The sequence below is a fragment of the Sus scrofa genome, chromosome 14 (genome assembly GCF_054392235.1).
Source record: "Sus scrofa isolate SSC_HxYL_T2T_F1_AM1 chromosome 14, Sscrofa_HxYL_maternal_Yorkshire_Landrace_v2.0, whole genome shotgun sequence".
Taxonomy (NCBI): Eukaryota; Metazoa; Chordata; class Mammalia; order Artiodactyla; family Suidae; genus Sus; species Sus scrofa.
Window position 1 is genome coordinate 38,780,131 of NC_139396.1, and position 25,538 is coordinate 38,805,668.

The 25,538-nt window shown below is 35.2% G+C and overlaps 1 protein-coding gene across 21 annotated transcripts in view; it reads right to left on the minus strand.

Moving 5' to 3' along the window:
* GALNTL6 (polypeptide N-acetylgalactosaminyltransferase like 6) overlaps positions 1-25,538 on the minus strand; it is a 1,215,026-nt gene that overhangs the window by 662,450 nt on the left and 527,038 nt on the right. For all 21 annotated transcript variants that reach the window (XR_014826525.1, XR_014826524.1, XM_084994758.1 and 18 more), the window contains one exon: positions 19,111-19,277. Coding sequence is in view for 19 of the 21 variants with exons in the window: in XM_084994758.1 (XP_084850884.1) it covers positions 19,111-19,277 (167 nt within the window). In the remaining 2 variants the exon portion in view is untranslated. The remainder of the gene's footprint in view (positions 1-19,110; positions 19,278-25,538) is intronic.

Sequence of the window (25,538 nt, forward strand, 5' to 3'; positions counted from 1 at the left end):
GTTCAGAAGTAACAAATCTGACTAGTATCCATGAGAATGAGAGTTTGATTCCTGGCCTTGCTCAGTGGGTTAAGGATCCAACAATTCAAATTGTAGACTGCAAATGTGGTTCAGATCTCCCATTGCTGTGGCTGTGGTATAAGCTACCAACTACAGCTCCAATTCGATCCCCAGCCTGGGAACTTCCATATGCCACAGATGTGGCCCTAAAATAAAAAAAAATTAAAAAGCATAAACATATATTTTACATAACTTTTTCTTTTCCTATCTGACTTAATAGGGACTTCATAAAGCTATAATTGTAAAACTATGATGATAAAGGTATAATTTAATAGTACAAAGCAGAGATAGAAAGAACAAAACTCTTATTACAGCAAAATTTTTGTTTACTATTGAAATTAAGTTGGTGTGAATGTGAACGAGACTGGAAATTATTTTAAGTTAATTGCAACTGCTAGGACAACCACTAGCGAAAGAAAAAAAAATATATAGACATACATAGTGTGTGTGTGTGTGTGTGTGTATGTGTATATGAACAGACAACAAAATTTTTCAATTAGTACATTGGAAATTTTATATAAAATTCAAGATAAGGTAGTAATGGGGGAATCAGAGAATAAAAAAAGACAAAAAAATTTTAAAAGTGACGACATAAAAATTCTATCTTATTAGCAATTGCATTAAATGTAAATTGACTAAATACTCCAATCAAAAGGCAGGAATGGGCAGAATGAAAAAAACAGCCAAAAATATGCCTATTTAACTCAATGAAAATCCAAAGATACAGTAAGTTGAAAGTAGACAATGGAAAAATATATACCATACAAACAGTGAACAAAAGAGAGCCAATATTACCTTGATAGCAAAACCAGACATAAGAAAACTTTGGACCAACATCTCTTATAAACATAGATGCTGAATTCTCAACAAAATACTAACACACAAAATCTAGCAATATAAAGATGGACTGTATGTTATTACCAAGTATTTATTATCTTAGGAATGCAAGATTAGTTTAACATTAAAAATCAATTAGTATCACTCATATCAATACAGGACAAAAACCACATAACTATTTTAACATAAATTGTGAAAGTATTTGATAAATCCATCTCTTTTCATAACAAAAGCTTTCAAAAAAATAAGGATGGAAGAAAATTTCTGGAACTTGATGTATGACGTCCACCAAATCCCACAGTTAATGCAACACTCAAGCAGGAAAGACTGCATGTATACCACCTTAGATAAGGACAAGACAATAATTATTGCCTTTTTGTTTAACTTTGTCTTGGGGTCTCTTGCCAGGACAATCAGACAAGGAAAGGAAGTAAAAGGCATTCAGATTGGTAAGGAAGAAGTAAAATAATCTCTAATTGCAGAACACATCTTACTTGTTGGAAATCTTATGAAATCCATACAAAAAACTAGAACTATCATCAAGCTCATTTTTTTCCACTTGTTTCTCCCACCCCACACCCCCACCTCTGGTAACCACCAATCTGTTCTGTGTAGTTAGTTAATTTTAAGGTTCAGCATATAAGAGAGATCATATAGTATTTGTCTTCTATTATCTAACTTATTTGGCATAATGCCCTCATTTCCACTTATGTTGTGGCAAATCACAAGGTTGAATTCTTTTTAATGGGTAAATAATATTCCACTGTGTGTGTATCATAATTTATCTGTTTATTCATCAATGGACACTTAGATTGTTTCCATATCTTGCCTACTGCCAATAATGCTGCAATGAAAAATGGGTTGCATATATATTTTCAAATTAGTTTTTTGTTTTTTCAGTTAAAAAACTAGAGTTAGACTTGCTGTATCACATAGTACTTTTATTTCTAATTTTTTAATGAACCTTTATACTGTTTTCCATAGTGGCTGTATCAATTTACCTTTAAACAAGCAGTACAGTTGTATAAGTTTTCATGTGTTTTGGTTATATATGCCTCATCAGTTTCAGCAGTCATAGGATGTGATTTAATATATAAAATCAACTGCATTTTTATACACCAGTAATAAACAATCTGAAACTAAAATTAAGAAAACAATTCCATTTATAATAGCATCAAAAAGAATAAAATACTTAGAAATAAATTTAACAATAGTTCAATACTTGTACATTGAAAACTGCAAAATAGTAGTTAATAAATTAAAGAAAATATAAATAGGAGTTTCCATCGTGACTCAGCAGAAACAAATATGACTAGTATCCCTGAGGACACAGGTTCAATCCCTGGCCTCACTCAGTGTGTTAAGGATCCGGCGTTGCCGTGAGCTGTGATGTAGTTCACAGACACAGCTCGGATCTGGCATTGCTGTGGCTGTGGCGCAGGCCAGCAGCTAAAGCTCCAATTCAACCCCTAGCCTGGGAACCTCCATGTGCCATGGGTGCAGCCCTAAAAAAAAAAAGACCAAAAAAAGAGAAAATATAAGTAAATAGAAAGGCATCCTATGTTCATGGATTAGAACACATAATACTGTTTAGATGGTAATATCCTCTAATTTGATCTACAGATTCAATAAAATATCTATAAAAATCTCAGCTGCCTTTTTTTAAGAAATGTACAGACGGTTCCTAAAAGATATATGAGGTTGCAATGGCTCTAGAATAGGAAAAAAAGTATTTTAAAAGAAGATCAAAGCTGGAAGACACACTTCCTGATTTCAAAGTTTACCACAAAATTACACTAACCAATATAGTGTCTGCTGCGTAAGGATGAACATATAGATCAGTGAGATAAAACTGAGAATCTAGAAATATGCTCTTACAGTTTGGCTTCTTTGATTTCAGATATGGATGCAATGGGGAAAGCAGAGTCTTTCAACAAATTGCGCTGGGACGACACATGAGATATCCATACTCAAAGAAGAAATCCAGATGCCCTACTAGCACAAAAAAGGATCCAAACCTAAATGTCAAAGCTAAAATTAAAAACTTTTAGAAGAGATTAACATGAGAAACTTTCTAACCTTCTGTTAGGCAATGGTTTTTCAGATATGACACCAAAAGCATAAGAGACAATACAGGAAAAAAAAGTTAAACTTGACTCCATTAAGATGTGGAGAAATTGGAATCCTCCTGTGTTACTGTTAGATTGTAAAATGATGCAGCCATGTTGTAAAACAGTTTGGCAGTTCCTCAAAATGTTAAACATATATATGGTCCAGCAATTTGACCCCAAAGTATATACTCAAGAGTAATGAAAACATATGTCCTCATAATAACTTATGCATGAGTGTTCTTAGCTTATTATTGATAACAACTGATGAATTGATAATATAATATTTTCATACAACAGTTTATTATTAATAAAAGGAATGAAGTATTTATATATAGGCTATGACACTGATGAAACTCTAAACATTATGATAAAGGAAAGAAACTAGTCATGAAAAGTACATATTTTATCATTCTATTTATATAAAATGTCCAGGATAGGCAAATACAGAGACAGAAGGTCAGCTTTGAGCAGTGGCCGTTTCTTAGCCAATGAAATTCATCCATGCTAATTGAAATTCATCCATGGCTAAATTCATCATTGCTAATTGAAAACATTTCCCAGAGAGACAGAAGGTAGATGGTAGTTACCAGGAGCTGAGGCAAGGGAGTAATGGGGAGTGAGTGCTAATGGATACCAGAGTTTGGGGGGATTGATGAAAATACTCTAAAATTGGATAGTGATAATGGCTGCATAACTGTGACTTCCGTTTAAAAAAATACTAGGTTGTATACTTTAATATGGTCAATTTTACAGTATGTGAATTATATATCAATAAGGTTTTCATTTAAAAAAAGGAAATACATTTAAAGGAAACAATTGTGTTTTATCCAAAGCACACATCTCAGCTTCTTTGTATAACATTCTTAGGGAAAAATAATAAATGACAAAAATAAGGCATCTCCATGGGAATTTTCAGAGGTTTGTACAACTTGCTTTTACATTATTGTTTATGTTAGAATGCCTTCAGCAAATTATATGAATTCATGAAGCTTGCCTAACAGAGGGCAGTTAAGTCTACAGCTCAAAATATGACAGGAACATAAACTGTTAAGATAATGTTCAGATTTGTCATATTATCTCTTCAACTTAACTGTTATAAAAATGAATTTATTTTCACACAAAACAAAATTTATCCTCATTAACATTCTACTGCAGAAAGGAAAAGGAATAAACAATTTGACAAGTTCAAAATCAACAAAGAAACCAAAATTGCTTTAAGATGAGATATTCTAAATGTCTTCATTGTAAAAAACAAAACAAAAAAATTGGGATGTAACCATTTTAGACAGTCACTTACTTCTCTTTCATGGTAAATTATATGGAATATATTTTACAGATTCCAATTACATTTTCAAAGCTTTAAGGGAATAGCTTTTCTTTGTTCTGATATGCCATTAAAATAGATTACTCATGTTAATTGATGCATATTAGAGAGTGTCAATGTTCTTGTGTTTTCCCTACTAAACTTAACTGTATATCTTTGTGCACTAAAAAGAAAAAAAAAAAAAAAAACAATATAAACTACAAGTAAAATTCTACAGGAGTAGCCTCCATCTTATAATGACCCATTCTGGAGCTAAATATTGAAAAAGTCTAGATAAAAGACAAACAAAAAATATTTAATAAATTATCTTTTATAATCATATTGACGTAAATAAAAGATAAATTTCAGCTAGTTCATAATGCACAGTCTCTCGAAAAAGGTATTCTTTAAAAAATTGTGGCTGAAAATATATACACTTCATAACTCACTATGTATGTAGTGTAATTTCTTCTCTTTGCATGTTATAAAATTAATAATTTATGTTATTACCAAGCATTAGGTTCCTATGACAAAAGAAAAACTTCTAGAGTAGAAACTCTAAATTATGATAGCTTTTATTCCTTTGAATCTACGGTAAGATAAAGCAACACAACCAAACAAATAACTTTTGGGTGGGGGCACATCTGTAGCATACAGAAGTTCCTGGGCCAGGGATCAGACCTGAGCCATAGCAGTGACCCAAGCTGCAGCAGTGACTATGCTGGATCTTTAACCTGCTGAGCCACCAGGAAACTCCTTTATCATTTATTTCAAAGGGAATTCATTTATATTTCATCAAACTGATTGTATGTTAATAACTGCCTGTTTATTTTTATATACTATTTTAAAGATAAATGCACAATCAGTGCTATTTAAGTAATTAATTAACATTCCTTTTGTGTTAAATGTTTATCAACTAAACAAGTAATCTTTTATCCTCTCAGCATCTGGGATGCTGGTGGCATTTTTATTCATTTTTAAGGACAATGAAATAAAGGCTGAATCAAGGTGTCTTTTCAACTATATTTTGTCACTTCCAAGCCTTACTATCCATTCCCAAGAATTGTATTCCAGCTCTGGAACAGCCAAGGGTTTCTTTCAATTGCAACAGGAATCATCTAAGAATGGTAACTTCAACATCAGAGATTTACATCAGAATATACAGCGCATACTCAGGTGGCCCTTTTGGTTAAAGGTGACTAAAAAAGTAGTTCACAGCACCTGCAATAGCTCTGCTCTTTTATAAGAACTTGGCAATAGTCATTGTAAACCTATTTCTAGATCTGTTTATATGGAAGTGCAGGAGTACTTGAAGGTGATCCAAGATATTCACTACTAATGTTATATTGTAAAACCAGTGGAAGCCTTTCTGATAATTTTATACCCATCACATTGATAGACACTGTTTTGCTGGTGTTTCTCCCCCAAATTTTATAATAAAAGATAAAATGATTTTTCATATACATTTTGACTATCATTTTATGTCTTCAGCGGGTACTGAAAAAAATCAGCTAGAAACTTTATTTTGCACAACAGATAGTGCTGACTAAAATGGTTGAAAGTTTGAAGCTTTGTAAGTTTACATTAATGTTATCAGATGTATTAATGACACATATATTCATGTCTCGGAGGATTAAATTAAACTTCTTTGGAAGAAAATATATATGCATTAAGATTTACATAGTGTAACAAAACTATTCATTCAAGGAGACTTTGTTCTCTTCATTTGTAGGAGCACAAAATGGGAAACCCATCTGTATTAATATGTCCATTAAAATAAAAGGTTTAGCTCAGGCCTTACCCTAATTTCTTGCATATAAGTTAGGATATTGGAATATTTTTAAAAAATTAGCACTGAAAGAAATTAATGAAGTTATATTCAGTGACACACTGGAGTGCCATTCTTTTATAAAGTTTAACAGTTTTTCCGTTATAGATCATATTCAGAAATACAAATAAGAACAAGCTTACACCCTTATCGGTATCACCTCAAGAAAATTTGTCCATTAGTGGCCTTTTGGAGGAATTCATCATTTGGCAAATTTACCAAGGTCTAACGAGTGAGTGAGGTGTGCAACTTCGACGCAGTTATGTCCGATCCCAGCAAAAGGGTACCATTAGTGATTAAGGAGGGTGAGCACACACAGATAAAAATACCCACACCCCACAAGCAGCTCTTTTTGTACTCAAGGTGAGAAGAAAATAGAAACAGAAGAGTAGGAAACCAGCTCAGTGTGAAATTTTTATCTGAAATTCAAATTAACTACTGTTTTTATTCTGTCAACTAAATTGACAGAAAAACACAACAGAAAACAATATATATGTAGTTCCTGCATGACCTTAAGTAATACGGACATACAATATGACCTTCAGTAAGAAAAACTGGGGGAAAATTAGAAAGTCTCCCATAAGCTGTACCAATCCCCAAAACACATGCTGTCAAATTATCTGTCTCATATCCTCCAGCCAGCCAGTTTCAAGCTGAAACTGATGAATTACTGCTTTTTCACAGTGATCTAGGGCTTATCTGAGATTTTGACAGGGCCTGTACATAACGAAGCTCTTAATGGAAGCTGAAACTGTCTTCAATTACCCCCAGTGTCGAAAGGTGGGTCAGCCTGGCTCTTTAAGCTCTTAAAATGTCTCTGATTTTTTTCAGGGTTACCAGATTCAGAGGACGTAATGAACTTTAGTCCTTCCTTAAAAGTGAAAACTTAGAGGAATGTACTACATGCATTCTGACTTTTTAAAAAGATTTCCCATGTTAGGTGTGGAGATGAACTCAGAAGCTTAGGCATATGAAGGAATTTGAGGAAAATCAAGACTAGGAGGGAATTCCCTGATATCCCAGAGGTTAAGGATGTGGCATTGTCACTGATGTAGTTTCGGGTCGCTGCTGTGCTACAGGTTCAATCCCTGGCCTGGGAACATCTGCATGCTGTGCGCGTGGCCAGAAAAAAGACATAGACTAGGACTGAAGATGAAGTTTGCTACAATGATGAGAGCTGGTGACGTTACGGTCTCTGATTTCGGAAATGGAAAGGGATTACTTTTTTCGTTGATGATTTGTTAATTTATTTAACAAATATTAATTAAGCATCTACTGTTCTGTATTCCAGGCATTGGAGATGTAGCAGTGACAAACCAGGCAACTCCATCTGCCATCATGGAGCTAAGAGTGCAAAGTGGACAGAAGCCATACCTATACACTTAGATTTGAATAAAACCTGTTTTGAAATAAAAGTTTCCCAATGTTTCTTTTCCACATATACAACTTACATACAAATTTATCTTACTCTCTCCACTAGTTGAGCATTCTTATATTTTTTCCTTTCATTTTGATTATGGGATAAGCAAGTAAGAAACATATTTCTCTGCACACTTCTTATTTAAAATTCTGAACCTTCATATACAGCATTGGATCAAATATATTCAACACATATTTCTTTTCCCATCCCATGCCATCCTGAGACTCGATGTAAGAGGAACACATGCTATCTTTTCGCACATGGGATTTCAGCTCCCTTGCACACCTTCTCTGATCCTGAAAGGGAAAGTGGCTTAAAGAATTGAAAAGATCATGTGCTATACCTGTTACTAGTGCTGCCCTGTAATGAATGTCTCACCAGCAAAGAGCCTTCTTCATACTAAGTCATCTGAAGCTTTCAACCTACAGTGCTAAGGGTTTGGGTTGACCATAACATTTAACTATCCTGTAGTATGCTCTGAGTTTTACCTAAAATGAGCAAAATAGATTACCCTTCCAAATTCAGATAAAGGTATAAAAGACAAAATTTAGAGATACTGTGGCCAGCATTCCTAAAACTCGAAACATATGTTTGGCATAATACTTTCATTGGCTGAGTTATTTTATACACATCCTGAATCATCCAGGATCAATACATTAAACCATGGAGTATGTTCACCTCTTTCAATTACCTAGAGAGACAGAGGAAGAAAATTAGGAAACATGCTGAAGATACTGAATGCAAAGTTCTATTCAGGACTTGAAAGTAATTGCCTCAGGCCTGCAGTGAAGTTCAGTCTTTGATACCTGGATTGGGGCAGAATTTTTACACACAGTAGATTTGCCTTTTGGATGACAGTTTGATATGAAGGAATGGCATTTTAATTGAAGGTATCCATTGCTATTCTCTTTCAAGTTCTACCTGCTAGTAATATCTTACATTTTTTAGCCATCACAGACAGTTCAGAAGCAGTAGTCTTTTTCTTTTATCTTTGTCTCCTTCTTTTTCCTGTCCTAAGTGGAGTTACCTCATGATTCCCCTGTGCGTGATGATTCAATTTTAGGAATCAACCACCAGTTCCCTGACCCTGAGTAAATGTGCTCTTACTACAATTCAGCAATAATACTGTTCATTTAGGAGGAACAAGTTATCTGTACCCTAGAAATAAAAAAAGTGGGCAGGGACTCCTTTAAATTTTTTTTTACTAACTACACAGTTTTAAATAACTATACTCTACACTTTTGAAAGCTGTCATGTCACTGCATGGATGAGTATGTAGTTCCCAAAATACTATCTGGCTACAATCAAGGTAGTCATCATGAAGTGGACCTTACTGACTAGGACCAGTTGCCAGTTATCAGAAAGCATTCCTATTACATTTAGAATGGATAAGCAGGGAGGTCCTGCTGTATGTCACAGGAAACTATATCCAATCTCTTGGGACAGAAAATGATGGGAGATAAAAGGAGGAAAAGAGTGTGTGTGTGTGTGTGTGTGAGAGTGTGTGTGAGAGAGAGAGAGACTGGGTCACTATGCTGTACAGCAGAAATTGGCACAACATTGTAAACCAACTCTACTTTAATTAAATTTTAAGAAAAATTAAATGTTAAAAAAAGAAAGCATTCCTGATGGAGGGAGGTATACACCTAATGATGCATCTCTGAAGAGCTTATCTCTTTTAGGATCTCCTTTTAGGCTGACTGCCTGCTGCCCAAAAGCTACAGATACATCAATGGAGATCTGGTTTCTATGTCCCTGTATCCCCACCCATCAGAATGACTTTGCTTTTGATTCATAAATCCTTTCACCAGGAGGGAATCTATGGTGATTTATAAGATGACCACATCACCTGAGGACTTAGGTAAGTGTCAGGACTGCCAGTCCTTTGGGGTGTCTTTAGGGCTTCTTCCTGATGGATAAGGACATGAGGAAAAGAAAACAGCTTCCATAAAGACAATGATCAGTAAAAGTGCTATGTCCAGGGATTCCTCAGAGCTTATCATGCCACCAAGAATCATCTTACCAGGGCATCTTGGGTTCAGCCCAGCCACTCCTTCAGTGGAGACACCTGCTCTTGTGTGTGTCTCACCTTTGGTAGAGGGGTTTGTAGGTGAGTGGCTGCTTGGTGCCAGGCTGTCTGAGGTGACCTTGCATGTTCACAGGAGTGGCCTAGAAAAGCCATCTGCTCTACCTGGAACCACCGGGTAGTTTGGTCTCTTGAGTCTCATAGGATTTTATATTATAGTCACCCCTGGGGGTGGGGAGGAAGCCCCAGTGCTAAGAGAATCTGAGCTTGGAAGTCACACCTGCCCCCAGCCCCAGTCCCCAGCCCCCGTCCCAAGATGATGTCGGACTAAAACTTAACAAACTTGTTTTGACTCCCAGAATTCCATGTTACTATGAGTATTATTCTGAGTATGACTGCCCAGTACTATTACTTAAACATCACTAATGCAATTACTTGAATATTTTCCCAAAGATTATAAACAAGTACACTGAACTTTGGAACCTGAAATAAGTCTTTTTATAGATATAGACACTACATTTATCTGCCTCCCTTCTTGGGAAGTTATTTCCTTCATCATCATTTCATGAAGATTATTCATGGTTAAAAGATAAATTTTGTAATTTCTCTGAGCACACTGTGACCGTTTAGACCTTGAAGCATGAATTTATTTGAAGAAGTCACGGATCATCCCGCTATCTCCTCTCCATAGTGAGTGGCTTATTTTTCCTAACCTTTCAGTTTATAGATAATTTTATAAAGTGAAAAAAATAATGAAATTGTTTCTTGTTTCTGTAATCTAGCGTCATGCCAATCCTTTCTCAAGTCCCCATGCCTGAAGTAGCAGAGCTAGGGCTAGAATTCAAGACTGTTTCTAACCAGCTGTTAACTACTTGCTGTATTTCTTTCCATCCCACGAATCTATAATTTCATAATACTCAGCACCATACAATAAACACACTTTTTCTTTTCTTCATAGAGCTTTTCATTTATTGTCTAAGTGATGTTTTAAATCAGCAAAACTAGAAGGGGAAAAATGTACCAAACCTGAAAAAAAATCAACTGCTTAAATTTTATTTCAAACCCAAAGTCTTATCTCCTTAAGACTGGAGGTGGCCTTAATTATCCTGCAGAAACGTAATACACAAAAATCAAAATTTTAAGTTACAGAGCTTAAGTTTATTCAAAAATTAAGCTTTCTTTGTCACTGTCCCACTGCAAGATTGTGGTCAGAAGTACCTACTAGCTTTCCAAAGTGGCTTGTAATTAAATATCCCACATAGAGTTTTTGGAGATAAGGCAGAAAAAAGTGGAAAATCAATGATGTGTATTTAATTGTATCCAATCCAATGCTGAATATTTACCTAGTCACCCTGTCCTTTCACCCCACCCCCCACCCCAGCCCAGATTCTCTGTCCCAGAAAGATCCTCATTGTCTGGGGGCATTTTATACCTGAGTGGTCCCAGGCAATCTCAAAAGCATCTTGGTTTCTGTGAAGTCAGACAGCCTCGTGAGGCTGCCTAAACCTGGAACAATACCTCTAGAATAAAGGCAGTACCAGATGACCTACATGGGGCCAGCCTAACATCCATTCACTTACCTCCATAAATTCTACTTTAAATCTGCCTGGAAAGCCACATGAAACATATCTAACTATGTTTTATGACCCATTTTATTACTTTGTGAGCCTTTCAGACTATTAGAAGCACTGTTTTCTCCAGAAGGAAAGATCTGATTGGCTCCCTGCAGTGCAAGAAGGCCATTATGGACACTGGAATTTGTGTGTTCAAGCCATTATTTTTTCTCGTGAATTTTCTGTTCTAATATATGTGTGTATAGGGGAAAGTGATGGTTTCTATTATGATCCTGATCCCACAGTGAAAATGGGTAATAAATTAGATCCAATTATTTAGAGGATCTATATAACTGTAGTACAGTTTTATCAAATTAAAGATACTTACGAGAATGTTCTAATTTCTCAGAATTAGACATCTGAGGAAACTGTAGAGGAGAGGAGCCCAATATCGTCGAGCAGAAAACTGCCCATTTGAGGTAATCTGCCATTTATCTAAGCACATAAAGTTGACCTAGTGTATGACCTAAGATGTCACCTCTCTGAGGCTGTTCATTCATCCATAAAATTTTACAAATGTACCAGGTCACCTGCAACTCCTTCCTCTCAAAGATCCTACCAGTCTAATGTGGAATTGTTCCTTAGTTGACATAAAACACTTAACTCTTGTTAGGAGAATTTTGTTAAAATATGTTTCATAAATACAGATCCATTTGATGTTTAAAACTTGTTAGCTTTTCAAAAGCCTTGACTGAGGAGAGACTGATCATTTTCCAAGTAAATATTACAACTCAAGATAAAGGAGGACATAATTGCATTTGTATTTTTTTTTTTTTTTTTGCATTGTGGCAATGCAGTGATTTTTTTTTCTCAAATTAAGAGCAGAAGGGTGTTTAGACATCAAAAAGAATTGTTTGAAATCCCAAACATTTTATTATTAAAGCTCACTAGCTGAGGTTTGCTGACAAGGGGAATAATCATACAACATAATCTTTTATTTCATCAGAGAAAGTAGAGAAAGCCATGCTACCCAAGATCTGAAGCCCAAGATCCACAAAATGGTTTCATATGAGTGACATCCTACTTAAGACAGCTGTCTGAAGGGAAATAAATGGGATTTAATCTGCCATAAAATGAATTGCACAATTTATTTTTCTTGAGCAAGTCATGCCTTGTGACATTGGTGAGCTATAACAGTTTTACTGTGAAAAGAAGCATCTCTTTCTATGCCAAACCCATATTGATTCAACCATGTGGAGCTTTCATCCAGAAAAAGCAACTGGAAAACCTGATTGGCTTACCCACTACCTGAGGATGGGTGTTATCCTTTTCTGTCTTTACAAGGACTGATGTAAAACATGAGCCCTAAATAATTATTAAATCCCGAGAGAGAAGTTTTTAAGATGCTTGGTTATTAAATATGAAATACATGAGGTTGTCAGTCAACCATTAATGTCCTACAAAAAAAATGACAATTTCCTATGCCTCAAACTAATATTTAAGAAAATGAAACTGTGAAAGAGCTAAATGCTAGGTAGAAAAATGACAATTAGATGGGATTATCATTTCTTCAAAATAAAAATATTTTAAAAAATTAAAAGCAAGATAATTTTAAAGCAACTAAGAGAGGAAATATAAATATTTATAATCCTCAATTTGACTACATTTTCTATACAGGTATTTTTAAAGGCCTCACAATAGAGCTACAGCATTATAACTTGATTTATTCCATTCATTTACACACACAAAATATTTTTAATGGCAAAGAAAAAGAGAGTAATGATAAATTTTTTCAACTGTGAATTTTTTTTCTAAAATTATATGTGATACCTGATTAAAGCCCAACTAGACAATGGAACTTAGGCTGTGTCTTTTCACTCTACATTTTCCGAAGTACTTATTTTTGTGTTCAAACTCAGTCTCAGCCTGGTCCATTCTGATACTGTATTTTCAAATTCTACACTAGAATATTTTAAAAATAGTTTTTATTGACATTACATAGAGATTGGAGTTCCCGTTGTGGTTCAGTGGTGAACAAATCCAACTAGGAACCATGAGGTTGCGGGTTCAATCCCTGGCCTTGCTCAGTGGGTTAAGGATCTGGTGTTGCCATGAGCTGTGGTGTAGGTCACAGATGTGGCTTGGATCCCATGCTGCTGTGGCTCTGCTGTAAGCTGGCAGCTACAGCTCCGATTAGACCCCTCGCCTGGGAACCAGTACCACTCCACACCCTGGGCTCCCTCTCAGGGACAAAGGCAAAAATAATTGGTAAAACAGAACCATTCCATGAAAACCATGCATTTCATCCTTTTGCAGCATGATATACACATTTATCACTGGAAATCGAACAGCTTTCCTTCAATTCTATATAAGAGGATGATGAATTTCTAAATAGAAAAGTGTAGAATTGAATTTTATAATACTTTCTTAGTTTCAGCTACTTATTTGTATTTAATTTTATGTTCTGATTTTAAAATGTGATGATCCTTATAATTTAAAATATGAATAATAATAAATCTCAACAAGTCCAAGGGTCATTTAGAGTACCAGTTCTCAATAAATCTGAGACCCAAGAATAGCTTGTCTTTCAGTCTAGTGTACTATCAGAAAGGACACCAGCACTAAAGCATTTTTGTCGACTGTCATCTCAGAATCTTTATATGCACTTTAGTGTTAGTATTTTGTCGTATAAAATAGAGCTGCACTACCATCCCTCATCTATTTTACAACCTTTTCACACCAATGATACCTTCCACCTTTGAAGAGCTGTAAAACTTGTACTAACTGATTTGTTTGCTTACGGAAATCTTCCTTAATGGTATACTTGGAGAGTATATATTTCTGTAAAATAGAACCTGAAATTCAAGAATTCAAGACTTGTCATTACCACTTGCAAAATGACTTCAAATAGTCTATTTTAAAGAATTATAAGCTCTTTCAACAATGTGTAGAGACTAAGATTTTTATGGTAGTATGGATCTTTAAAGAAATTCTGTGTATCTATAGATGGGTTCTGAATTTGGCATGAAACTGAATAACTAATTTCAAAGCAAAATACATCTATAAAATATTGAAAGGAGTATTTGTATAACAAAGAATGAAAATTGGCAAGGGAGGAGTAACCTGAAATTAAACATAAAATGCTATAAAATGAGTTCATAAGAAGGCAGAATAAATGCTATATTGTGAAAATGCTAAAATCTATCAAAGAAATGTAATAATGAATATTACATAAAATAATGTAGAGATAATGCTATAGAATTCCCATCCCAAATTTTCCTTTATAGATTTATAAATCCAGCATCAGTTAAATGCTAACTAATAATAGAAAAATTTATGTCATAATAAGAAGTATAAAAAACAGGAGAATTTTGAAGTTCTGCAAGTTATGTATCTGCACTACTCATGGAAACTGCAACCCCAACTTGGAGACACACGATAATTATTCTGAAACCTGATTTGCATAAAAATTGTACATAGATTTTGTTGAGGTGGAGAGTCTGATATATCTGGATGGGACCTGAGCGTCTGCATGGCTAATAAGTGTCAATGTGGTGCTGATGTTGCTGGTCTGTGGACCACACTTTGATTACCAAGGATCTATGCACTCTGACAGGAAGATACCGGATTTCTTTAAAGTTGCTGATTTTGCTAGATGAGGAGGACGGTTTCAACCTTCTGACTTTCCTCTAGCTAGAACTTGGAGATGATTAATAGGTCTTTGTGAAACCAAAACACTCAGCTCCTGACATTTCCTGTCCAGGAAGTTTGAAACAAGCAGGGACAAGAGAAAGAGTGTGCATGTGCGCTGGTGTGTCTGTGTGTGTACACCCAGGGCAGAGTTGCGTCTCCACACCTGCATTAAGGAAGCATGTCAGAAACTCTCCCTTGAGTTTCCTCAGCTTGAACTTGAATTCTTCTAAGCTCACAAAGTTTAGAGAATTGTCAGGTTCAAATATGCCCTGTCTCTGAGGTTAAGCCCCAGCTTAGCTGACACATTTCAACATTTTCCATGTGGATGCAGTGAAGGTTGCCTGGAATTTGGAGATAAGCCCAGGATTAGTCCTGCTTTAAAGTCATCATGAAGCCTTGTTATAGGCCTCAAGTTAAGTTGTTAAATGTATTTCTGAGAGCCTACTGGAAAAAATATATATATTCACTCACTTTGGGAAGCTTCAGATAGCAAAAACATGGGGTTGGTTTTGAAAACTTACCTGCAGGCTTGCACCTTCCTGTTTTTATAGACAGTAAGCTTATGTTCTGAGGCTAAAACAACATGCTTTTACCAAGCTTGCTTCAGGAGGAATAGCTAAACTGAGAGGTGCCAGAATGTTCACTTTTTTAAAAAGCATTTTGAAAATGGGGTCAACTGGGTAAATCCAAGCAGATTTTCAAAAATCACCTTGCAATATTTATAGCTATTCTATAAGTCTAAAATACTTCTGTATTTTTTCTCTATTGCTATGAAACCAGTACTACAGAACTTACCAATCATTAGGATGATTATATTTTTTGGAACTATGAATTCCAAGGGATATTACACTTGTGCTATTAACATGGCTAATATTTTGGCTCTCATTTTTTTTTTCCATGCACAGCTATTCTACTGACCTGGGGGACATAAAATATAAAGCAGTAATACTTGATTAAGTCTTGTCAAAATGTTATTGCCTTTAGCCAAAGGATATTAAAGAATATTCAGAAGAGCTACAGTGCAAAGGTGTTAAAATACATACTGAACAGACTTGGAACAGGGAGTATATTTCTGAAAATAAATATGAAGTATAGCATTTCAGAAATAATTTCCTAAAGGTAGCCAAAAAATCCCCTGTATTTGCCTGTACTTTAAAATTGTCTAGCCTACTTAATGCGATGTTTAAAGAATTGGTGGAAAAAGACTCTACATGTTACAGGATTTGGATTTCTGTTTGCTTTTTTTTTTAAATCATAAAGTATAATAGATTTTTAACAGCGTGGCTATACATAATATCTGAATAAAAAGCTGAGACAACTTCTTTGTCTTGGAGGCCCAGTAAACACAAGATGCCTGGTGATAACCTCTTTCTTTTGTAATAGTAAAAACAGTCCTGAAAGCAATTTTGATAAACGCACATGTAAGGCCACTCATATAATTTAGGGAGGTAACCCAATCCATTTATCCTCCTTTTGACAGAATTAAAAATTTAACTTTTCTTCAATATCTGTATAAAAACATGTTTATTGGGAAAATTGGATATGTTTTTTAAAAATGTTAATTTTCCAACATTTCATAAATTGCCACAATTTTTTCTTCATATGCCCTCCAACTGATTTCTGTTCCTTCTGGAGATAGGGGTGCGGAGGGGAGAGAAAGACAGGTGATAGATGATGGATGGATGGATGGATGGATGGATAGATGGATTTATGGATAGACGGATAGATGGAGGAATGGATGGATGGATTCAATCATTCATTCATTCTTATAAATATGATTAATTAAATGGAGAGCATCTCCTCACAAAGTGTGAGACCATGAGTTCCATGTTTCAGGAGAGTATTTGGCAAGGAATAGACAGAAGTTGAGAGCAGTTACCCTCCCCTAGGGCACAGCCCCTTTGTCTAATGATATGTCCATCACCACCTCCCAAGGGGGAGGTACTTGGATAATTAAGAAGTTACTCATTGCCATTTTGGTAAGAAATCTGAGACACCAAGTGGTCAATTTACCCAAGGTCATATAGCTAACAGTTGGTATCAGGATTCTAACCTGTGTCTATCATGTTGATTTTCTAGATTTCCTGCAAGTTAGAAAGCATGAGTGATGATTTTAGATTCACCAAAACCCTCATATTTTATCAGATGAGGTTCTGTAACCTGAAACAAAAACTTGGAAAGAGAATCTCCCCTATTCCACACAACTTCAGAATCATGTATATTCTAAGAGATCTTAGAAGTATTTTATCATATATTTCTTTCCATGTTTCCTCTTACACACATAGGCAGGCTAGTCAAATGAAACACATATTCAAAAAAAATTTCCTTTTGAAAGTTTGATGATCAAAAAATAATGCTTTCAACTTGATAGTTCTTAGGAAGAGAACACTTCAATGAAAGATTTATGAAAACTTTAAATCCTTAAACATGCCCACTAGGAAAGTCAAAATCCCCATTAGCCTCCCAACTAATCCTTTTTGTATCGCTTCACTTCACGAACACTGGTGACATCGACAGCCTCCTGGAACACACCTCCTTCCCAGGTAACTTACACACAGAAGGAGAATCCACCTAACTGATATTATGACAATAAACAGAAGTCAAGACAAACGTGGATGCCACTATTTTCTCCCTCTTTAATGACTTTCATTTGAAAAATAACTTTGAGAAATATTCAGCAAAAAATGCTCTACCATCCACAATTTTCTGCTCCCCAGTGTTTCCTACTCTATTACCCCCTGGTCAAAAGTCTGCTGTAGGAAATAGTTTATCAAGTCAAAGTTAATTATGTAGAAAATTCTCCAAAGATTCACTATCTTATTTCTCTCAGGACCAGTCAACCAAAAAATAACATTTATTTGGTGATGTGCACTCCTGGATCTTTATTCCCTTTTTCCGTCTTATATTTAAAAGCAAAGTTTTAGCTTTAACACTTGAAATGACTATTTTTAGCTTGAGGTAATAATGACTACTTTGAAACAAGCAGCTTCAATTAAAAATTTTTAAAAAAGCAATCCATGTGTTATTTAAATTAATTTTAAACAATACATTTAATTTTAGGTACTTATTCAATATTTATTTAGATACTTATTAAATGCATATCTACCTAAGCAATGCAAGGCAAACACTGCTTTGAAATCAACCTAAATGACCAAATCGGTACCTCACTATTTCAACAGAATGATAGACAACCTTGCATTTGTCATATGAACTTCAACATACATGAACAATCAAGCAAACCTTGAATAAGTAATTGAAGTGAATCACTGCAGACCAGAAATGTTAAAAGAACCTCAAAACTAACACACCAAGAAGTTTCACTTTTACAGAATTTTTAAGTACTATGAAGAAAAGGATGTTTCTGTTGCAAAGGAAATTTCCAAAACTTTGGTTAGTCCACAAGATCTCAAGATGCACTCTCTTATGAGGCATTATTGCTACTCTTTCTTACACACATACAGAACAGCTCAGCAGCACCCCTTCATGCAACAAAATAGAAAGTAGACTGTATCCCCAAGTAGATAAGTATGTTCGGAAAGAGTTTCTGCCTCTCCACTCACACCAGCCAGGAATGAAGAATTTTACTTTCCCTGCAGTATTAATAATTTCCACATTTAGAGTGAGTATGATTTATCAAGTCCTAATCTCAAGAAACTTTCTATAATCTTATTCCCCTGATTTATAAATCAAATTATGTTCATCAAAGTAGTAAAGAATCTTAAAACTTTCATCAAATTTTCTAATACACTGTAACTCCAAGTTTCTTTGTTGTTGTTTTTACTTTCCAATATAATAAAATTGCTAAAATTTGCCAGGTAAAAATATTTATTTTCACTACTTATAATTTCCAGTATTTATGAAGTAATACAAGCACATGTATCACACCAGTAAATAACAGAGCAGATCCTTTTCAGGAAGGGAACGGATTTATGGTTCTCCTGGAGCATTTCACCATTCATATGCACCCACCATATATATTTTACAATATTTGTCCTGAAGCTGAAGGGAGAATTTGAGGCTTTCTGCCAACATCTGCCCAATTTACAACAAAAACATAATGCAAATTTCTTATAAGTCCCCAAATGACGCCGATAACTTATCCAATTCCTTTCGCATTTGGCCAACATTTTGTGAACTCATAACATCACAACATACACAAAACTTCATAAACAGCTTCAGAGAGAAATCATCACAATAATCACCTGCCTTATTTTAAAAGCCCATCGTGATTATGCAGGTGATAAGAGAGTCACGTAAAATATAATTAACAGTATCCTACCTCGATCACTGAAGTCATCAACCAGGATGATTTCTGCTATCAGACTTTCCGGGGTTCGGTTGATGATGCTGTGTATGGTACGTAGGAGTGACGTCCAGCCTTCGTTATGGAATGGGATAATGATGCTGGTGTTTGGCAGCCTTTCTAGGTACATCTTGTGCTTACAGCTAGAGACGACGGAGGAAGGGAAAGCCATGTCAGATGTCAAACTGTAGTATGTCTTATCCTGCTTTTGATTTATTGGGTTATCAGCCAACTGTGGAAATTATACTTTGCATAATACTTTCCCAGCCAGAGCTTCTACATCATCATAGTTACCCACCCATGGAATTCATTACTGATTTATTTTCACATTCACTCTTTTTTATTGATGTATAGTTAATTTACATTGTTGTGTTAGTTTTAAGTATACAGCAAAGTGATTCAGTTATACATACACACACACACATATTCTTTTTCAGATTCTTTTGCATTATAGATTATTACAAGATCCTGAGTATAGTTCCCTATGCTATATATACAATAAGTCTTTGTTGTTCACATACTCTTAATGAAATAATTATCCTCTTTTATAGCAGTGACTCACAAACAAGTAAGAAGTGCACTGAAATGTACTCTTGCTAATATATACTTCCCCATTATTATCTAATAGTATCAAGGCTAAATTCTATGTATCAACACCATTTCCATGGAGCACACAGTTAACGTTTATATGGGTTTCCTGGAAAGTTTTGGAAATTTCACTTCTGTAATATTTATGCCTAATTAATCAGTTTGGGCTGTAGAATGTTTTAAGCACATGGGTAGGTAGTATTTATGGTTCTAAGGGCGAAAAGAGTCTTAAAATGGAATAAATGAAATTGGATTTTGCTGTTTTCAAATACAGTGAAAAGACTTGAAAAAAACATCAAAATGACACCATGAAATGGGCATAAAAATACTAGAAAAAAACCATGACGTTCCTCTTAGGATAACATAAAATGACTTCAAAAAGCAATATAAGAAACAGATCTGTCAGTGATTTCTAAGAGAGTGTAGTAAGATGAGTGCTTTCATATATAATGCACAAATCTGGAAAAAGAGTGCTAAAGAAATTCAGCACACCTAGTCATAGTTATGTAGAATCACCCATTCTTCTCAGGAAAGGCAAAGGCCTGTGATAAATGTGCTTTCCTATATCAATATTCAGTCAGGATAATTGTACCTCCCAATGAAAAACCTCATAACTAAAAATGCTTTGGGAATATAATTGATATTCTCAAGAAGCCAAATTATTTTTTAAACATAATAGGAGAACTTGTACACATTACTTGCTTATAAATTAAATCACAATTACATTCAGAGTAATAACTATAAGCAATCAATGGCTTATGGATTTAAGGAGATGTTTAACAGCTATACACGATCCATTCAGAAAAAAAGGCAGACAAAAGAGGATGCAAGACTGACCATATGCAAAAAAAGCCTTGCCCTCGTAAACAAGTTTTCAATAATTTCTGTGTATGTGAGCTCAAAGTATCACCACACAGGGGGTGTGAAAGTATATTTTTTTTTCTTTCATGCACTCAAGTCACAAGGATTTGCTGAGGGTCAAAGCCTGGGTCCAAAGTGGAGCTAAAACAATGATCAAGCCCTTGTCTCTGACTTCAAAATGCTTATGGTTAAACAGAAGGTACAGAATGATAAAGAGACAATTGCAATTTTAAAGGGGAACTGATACACAGACGTGTAACAGGGTGCCACACCGGAATTTCAGACAGGCCTCTGAACCAATCTGCAGAGTGTTTCAGAAATGCAAGTGGGAGTTGAATGTGACCTGCAAGAGACAGGTTCAAGATAAATTTAGGAAAAAAAAGCTGACATGACTTAGTAACCCTCTGAGAGGAGTTAAGGAGGACTGGGCAACTGATCTTATGAAATACAGACTGAGCACAGTGTGGGGGGTTGCATTTGAAGGGTGAAAGGGTTAAGGACAACGGTGAGTTGAATTTTGACCACATTAAGTGTGAAGTGTCAAAATGATGTTTAGTTGAAAGTGAAAGCAGCTCTTTTGTCCCTTTTCTGGTTTGCCCATTTTTCTCCCCCTCTAACCTTAAAAGAACCTAATTATAGGAATGAGATCCCTAAGCAATTTAACCCACCTCCTGACTTACGCTCTCCTGAATGTACTCCATGCCTTGTCTAACCTTTTGATTTTCTCTCCTAGATTAAAAGATGGAACAATGAAGGATTAAGTACTTAAAGAATGACTAGCTCTCTACCCCCGACAGCCCCCTAAGCAAGCATGCAGGCAGATCCTGTGGGTAGGATCACACTTGAAAAGAGAGCCAGCCAGTCAGCATGCCCAAACTCCTGCCTCAATGATTTACTAAGATTCGTCCTCCTTTGTCCTTTAAAGAAACATCATGGCTGAGCAGAATTTTCAGTGCTGGTTTTAGGACAAGAGTCCAACTTCTCTCTAGAGTGCTAGCTTTCCTGTTTAAAGCTCCCTTCCTTTCAAAATGACACTTGCCTCTGAAATTATTGGCTATTGAGGGGCAAGCAGCCAAAACTGAGTTCAGTAACAAACATAGCGATTGTATATATGATATACACATCTATGTATGTGTATACATGTGTATGTATGTATTCTCTATCTACATGTGTGTGTATGTGTGTAGCTCAAGATAAAGACATGATGTACTAGAGGAACAGGCTTGTGATAGGCTCTAGCACTGAGGCCAGAGCACCAGTACCACCCTCTTGACATCACCATTCCAGCTCCTGCCAAGAGGATGCTCCCATAAGCACCAGCAGACAGCCACCTGGGTGTTCCTCTCATCTCTGAACAAAGGCAGATCAAAAGGTCTGGGGGAAATGCATGCACCTAAAGCAAGTGCCTACCAATGAAAGAAGCAGTCCTATGGGGAACATCTGTGAGGTATTTTCTAGATCATCTCCCAGGGTTTCCTAGCAAGATGGAACAGCAGGTGCCCACAGGGATAAGCATCAGGACAAGACCCCTTTTACTGGCTGCCTCTCTATCCCACCTTACTTCTTCACCCTGCTTCCCTGGGTACTTTCTATGATGACCTATTTAACAACATTACAGACAAATTTTGTCACAGCATCTGCTTTAGGGAATTCAATCTTAGACAAAGGCATGTAAATGATACTATACTTGGCAAGAACAATCTCTTAAATACAGAGCGATGATCAAAATTCCCTAAGAAACATTATTTCTGTTGAGTTATGAAGCTTATAGTTTGTTACAACTTAAGATATTTTAAAATGATTTTTAATAAAATCATCACATGTGAATTTTGTTTTTTCAACCTTTTAATTATCACTGATACCCCATTCAGAGTCTACTCTATACCTGGGAAATACAGCTCTCAGATCTGTTCTTATATGTACAGTGTGTACATATAAAATTAGGTACACACATTATATTTAAATGGCCTTAATCTAATTAGTAGACTATTAGCAATGTTACCTTCTTTACCTAAATGTCTGTAATTAATTTTTTTCAATTAAATCACATTGTGCTTATAATTATTATTCAAATATTAAAAAAATCACACTTTCTACATTATACTGCTGAGGTTTAAATGATGGCTTTGCCCCTTATGCCCTGTGTGACAAGGGGCAAGTCGTTTAACCTCTATTAGACAAGTTTTCTCATGCAGGGCAAGGTAGAAGATATATATATATATATATATATATATATATATACCATCTTCATAATGTGTTAATAAGAATTAAATTAGATAATCCATACAAAGCACTCTGTAGAGTATTATGTCTGATAATAGCAAGGGTTGGACAAAAACTATCATTGTTACTGCTACTATTATTGTAACTGTTACTGTTTCTCCTGTCAAGTCCTCTGTGGCAGGATCTAGGAAACTCAGAGATGAGAAATGCATGAGAGACAGTGAGAGACACCTATGATATAAAGTTGACTACAATACACTTTCTTTCCTTAAGGAATCACAGACCAGTGGACAAATGTATAAAATGATTAGACTCAAATGAGACAACTGACATAATAGATAATATGCAGACAATGAAGAGTTTGAAGGAAGGATGACTAACTCTGTCTGGAAGGATTACGGAAGTCATTACAGATGAGTCTGTATGTTGAAAACAGATCATGTAGGATCTTGAAAGTGATCCTAAGAAATCTGGACATTAGCCTGCAGTCAACATGAAGTACTTCACATACTGTTAATGATGAGCAAGACAGGATCATGTTTACACATTCCACCTGCATCAGGCAGATGATGCCCAGAAGACAGCAAAGATGAAAGGACAAAAGATTAGCGATTGTAATACTTTGGGCAAAAATAATGAGAGTGCTGATCTGATGCTTTACTTTAAGGAAAACCATCCTCTTTGTGATAGTGTTTGAACTGATTAAATTATATTTAGTCATTCTAGCATTTAACCTGCTCCAGAGAAAATTGAATTCACTCCCAAAGCCAGTCATTGGATTGGTGAAGTTGTGGTCCACATGACTGCTTCTTGTTATTACTAGAAATACTGAGGCATATCCAGGGCTTTATTAAGAATCTGCAACCTGTGTATTTTAGATTTAATCTCAAGTCAGGCTGAGAATGGGAAATTTGTGAGATGGGAAGACAATGCGGCAATATAGAACTGTACTGAAGAAATAAGTAAAATGAAGTTAGACACAATTCATTTGTTTATGGTCACAGACATGTAGCAAATTTATAAAGAGACAATAGGGACAACTTAAAACATTTGCTGCTTAAGTTTATAGGAATAGGGAAGAAAATGCCTGTAATTATTGCATTTCATATTGCTGCATTATTTTAAAATAAGCATTTGCATAAAATCAACTTGGAGTTTAGGAATGGCTCAGAGATGAGGACAGAGCTTTGTCAAGTAACAATTTATCTAAATGGATAGAAAAAACATTCCTTAAATGCACCAGAGACAAAAGAAATAGTTTAAATTATTAAAAAGCTACTTGTGAGAAATGACACATCATGAAGGCATTTTAAAAGCTGACAAAAAACCAAATTAGTCTGTAAACATTCTGCTAAACCACTCACAGTAATGAAAATATTACTTTGACGGAAAATTTCTCATACTCTTCTATGTTTCCCCAAAATAGAACACATACATTTTCTAATATTCTCTAGTGCTCTTTACTAAAATGAGAGATTTAAAAATATATTTAGTGCAAAAGCATTGTTTATTTTAAACAAACTGTCATTCCTTTCATAGATGCATTAATTTATCTTTATAATTTCATTGGTTTCACACAAAAAAATGGTTCTTTCAACAATAGGAATAAGCCAAAAAAATTTTTATTAGAGATACATGAAATATGTACTAGGCTTTTTTGTGATTATTTTGAATAAAATAAATATTTTATTGTTCATGCAATACCATCAACCTTTTTATTGTATTTAGGTAAAATTACATTTAAGGTTCTTAAAACCTTCATATTCTCCTTGCCATCATGTAGAGATTCTTTCTCACTGCCTAAGGCTTAATATTTAGTTTTGGACACAGTCTCAAAACACACATTTTAAAAATTCAAATTCTTGGATTGCAAGCTGTGAGTAGAATGTTTAAGTGAAAGTATTTGCATATTTTAATCCTTAGGTCATTCTGTTAGTTTATCTAAATAAGGCTTTATTTTTTTGTTTCATAGGATTTTTTCCTATCTATTTACATTAAATAGATTGGTCAGGATGTTATGTTATAATCATAAATAACCCAAAATTCTGATGGCTCAAAATAGTGAAATTCTCTTTCTTGCTTCTCTGCTTCTTCATCACTGGCTGGCAGGAGGGTCTATGCCTGTTGTCACTATGAACAGTCCACATTTTGACCCTGTCAATCATTGTGCCAGAGGTCAATGAGAATAGTGGTGGGCCTGAAGTTGGGAATTAAATGGTCTGTCTCTAAATTGACACAGTTCTTTTCTGCTCACAAGTCATTGTTCAGAACAGGTCACATAGCACAGGGGTCCAGGAAGTGCAGTTCTGTATGGTGCAGAGAAATATAGCCAGAAAGAGGACCATTTTAGTCTTCTGCCTTCTTTCAAATAAAAAGGGAAATAGGAAAAAGGAGACTGTCTGTTCCACTACGTTCCATTAAATTAAAGAGATTCAATTTCTTCACAGACAAAAAGAAACCTGCAACCACATTTTCAGAGCTGAAAGCACACCTAAGAAATCAAGTTTAATTCAAAACTGATTTAATTCAAAACTGAACCCTTAGAGTTTTCCAGGGTTAAACAAAAATTATTTTACAATCAAATTGGCCAAACAGTGTACTGGGTGAAGAGGTGATACAGTGATAAAGCACTATTCCAACCTAAAGAGTTTACAGTATTTTGAAAGGTATTTATAACAGGTGGGTAACACAGAATTGGAATCCAGCACTCCCCTTCCCTTCTAATTATGTAA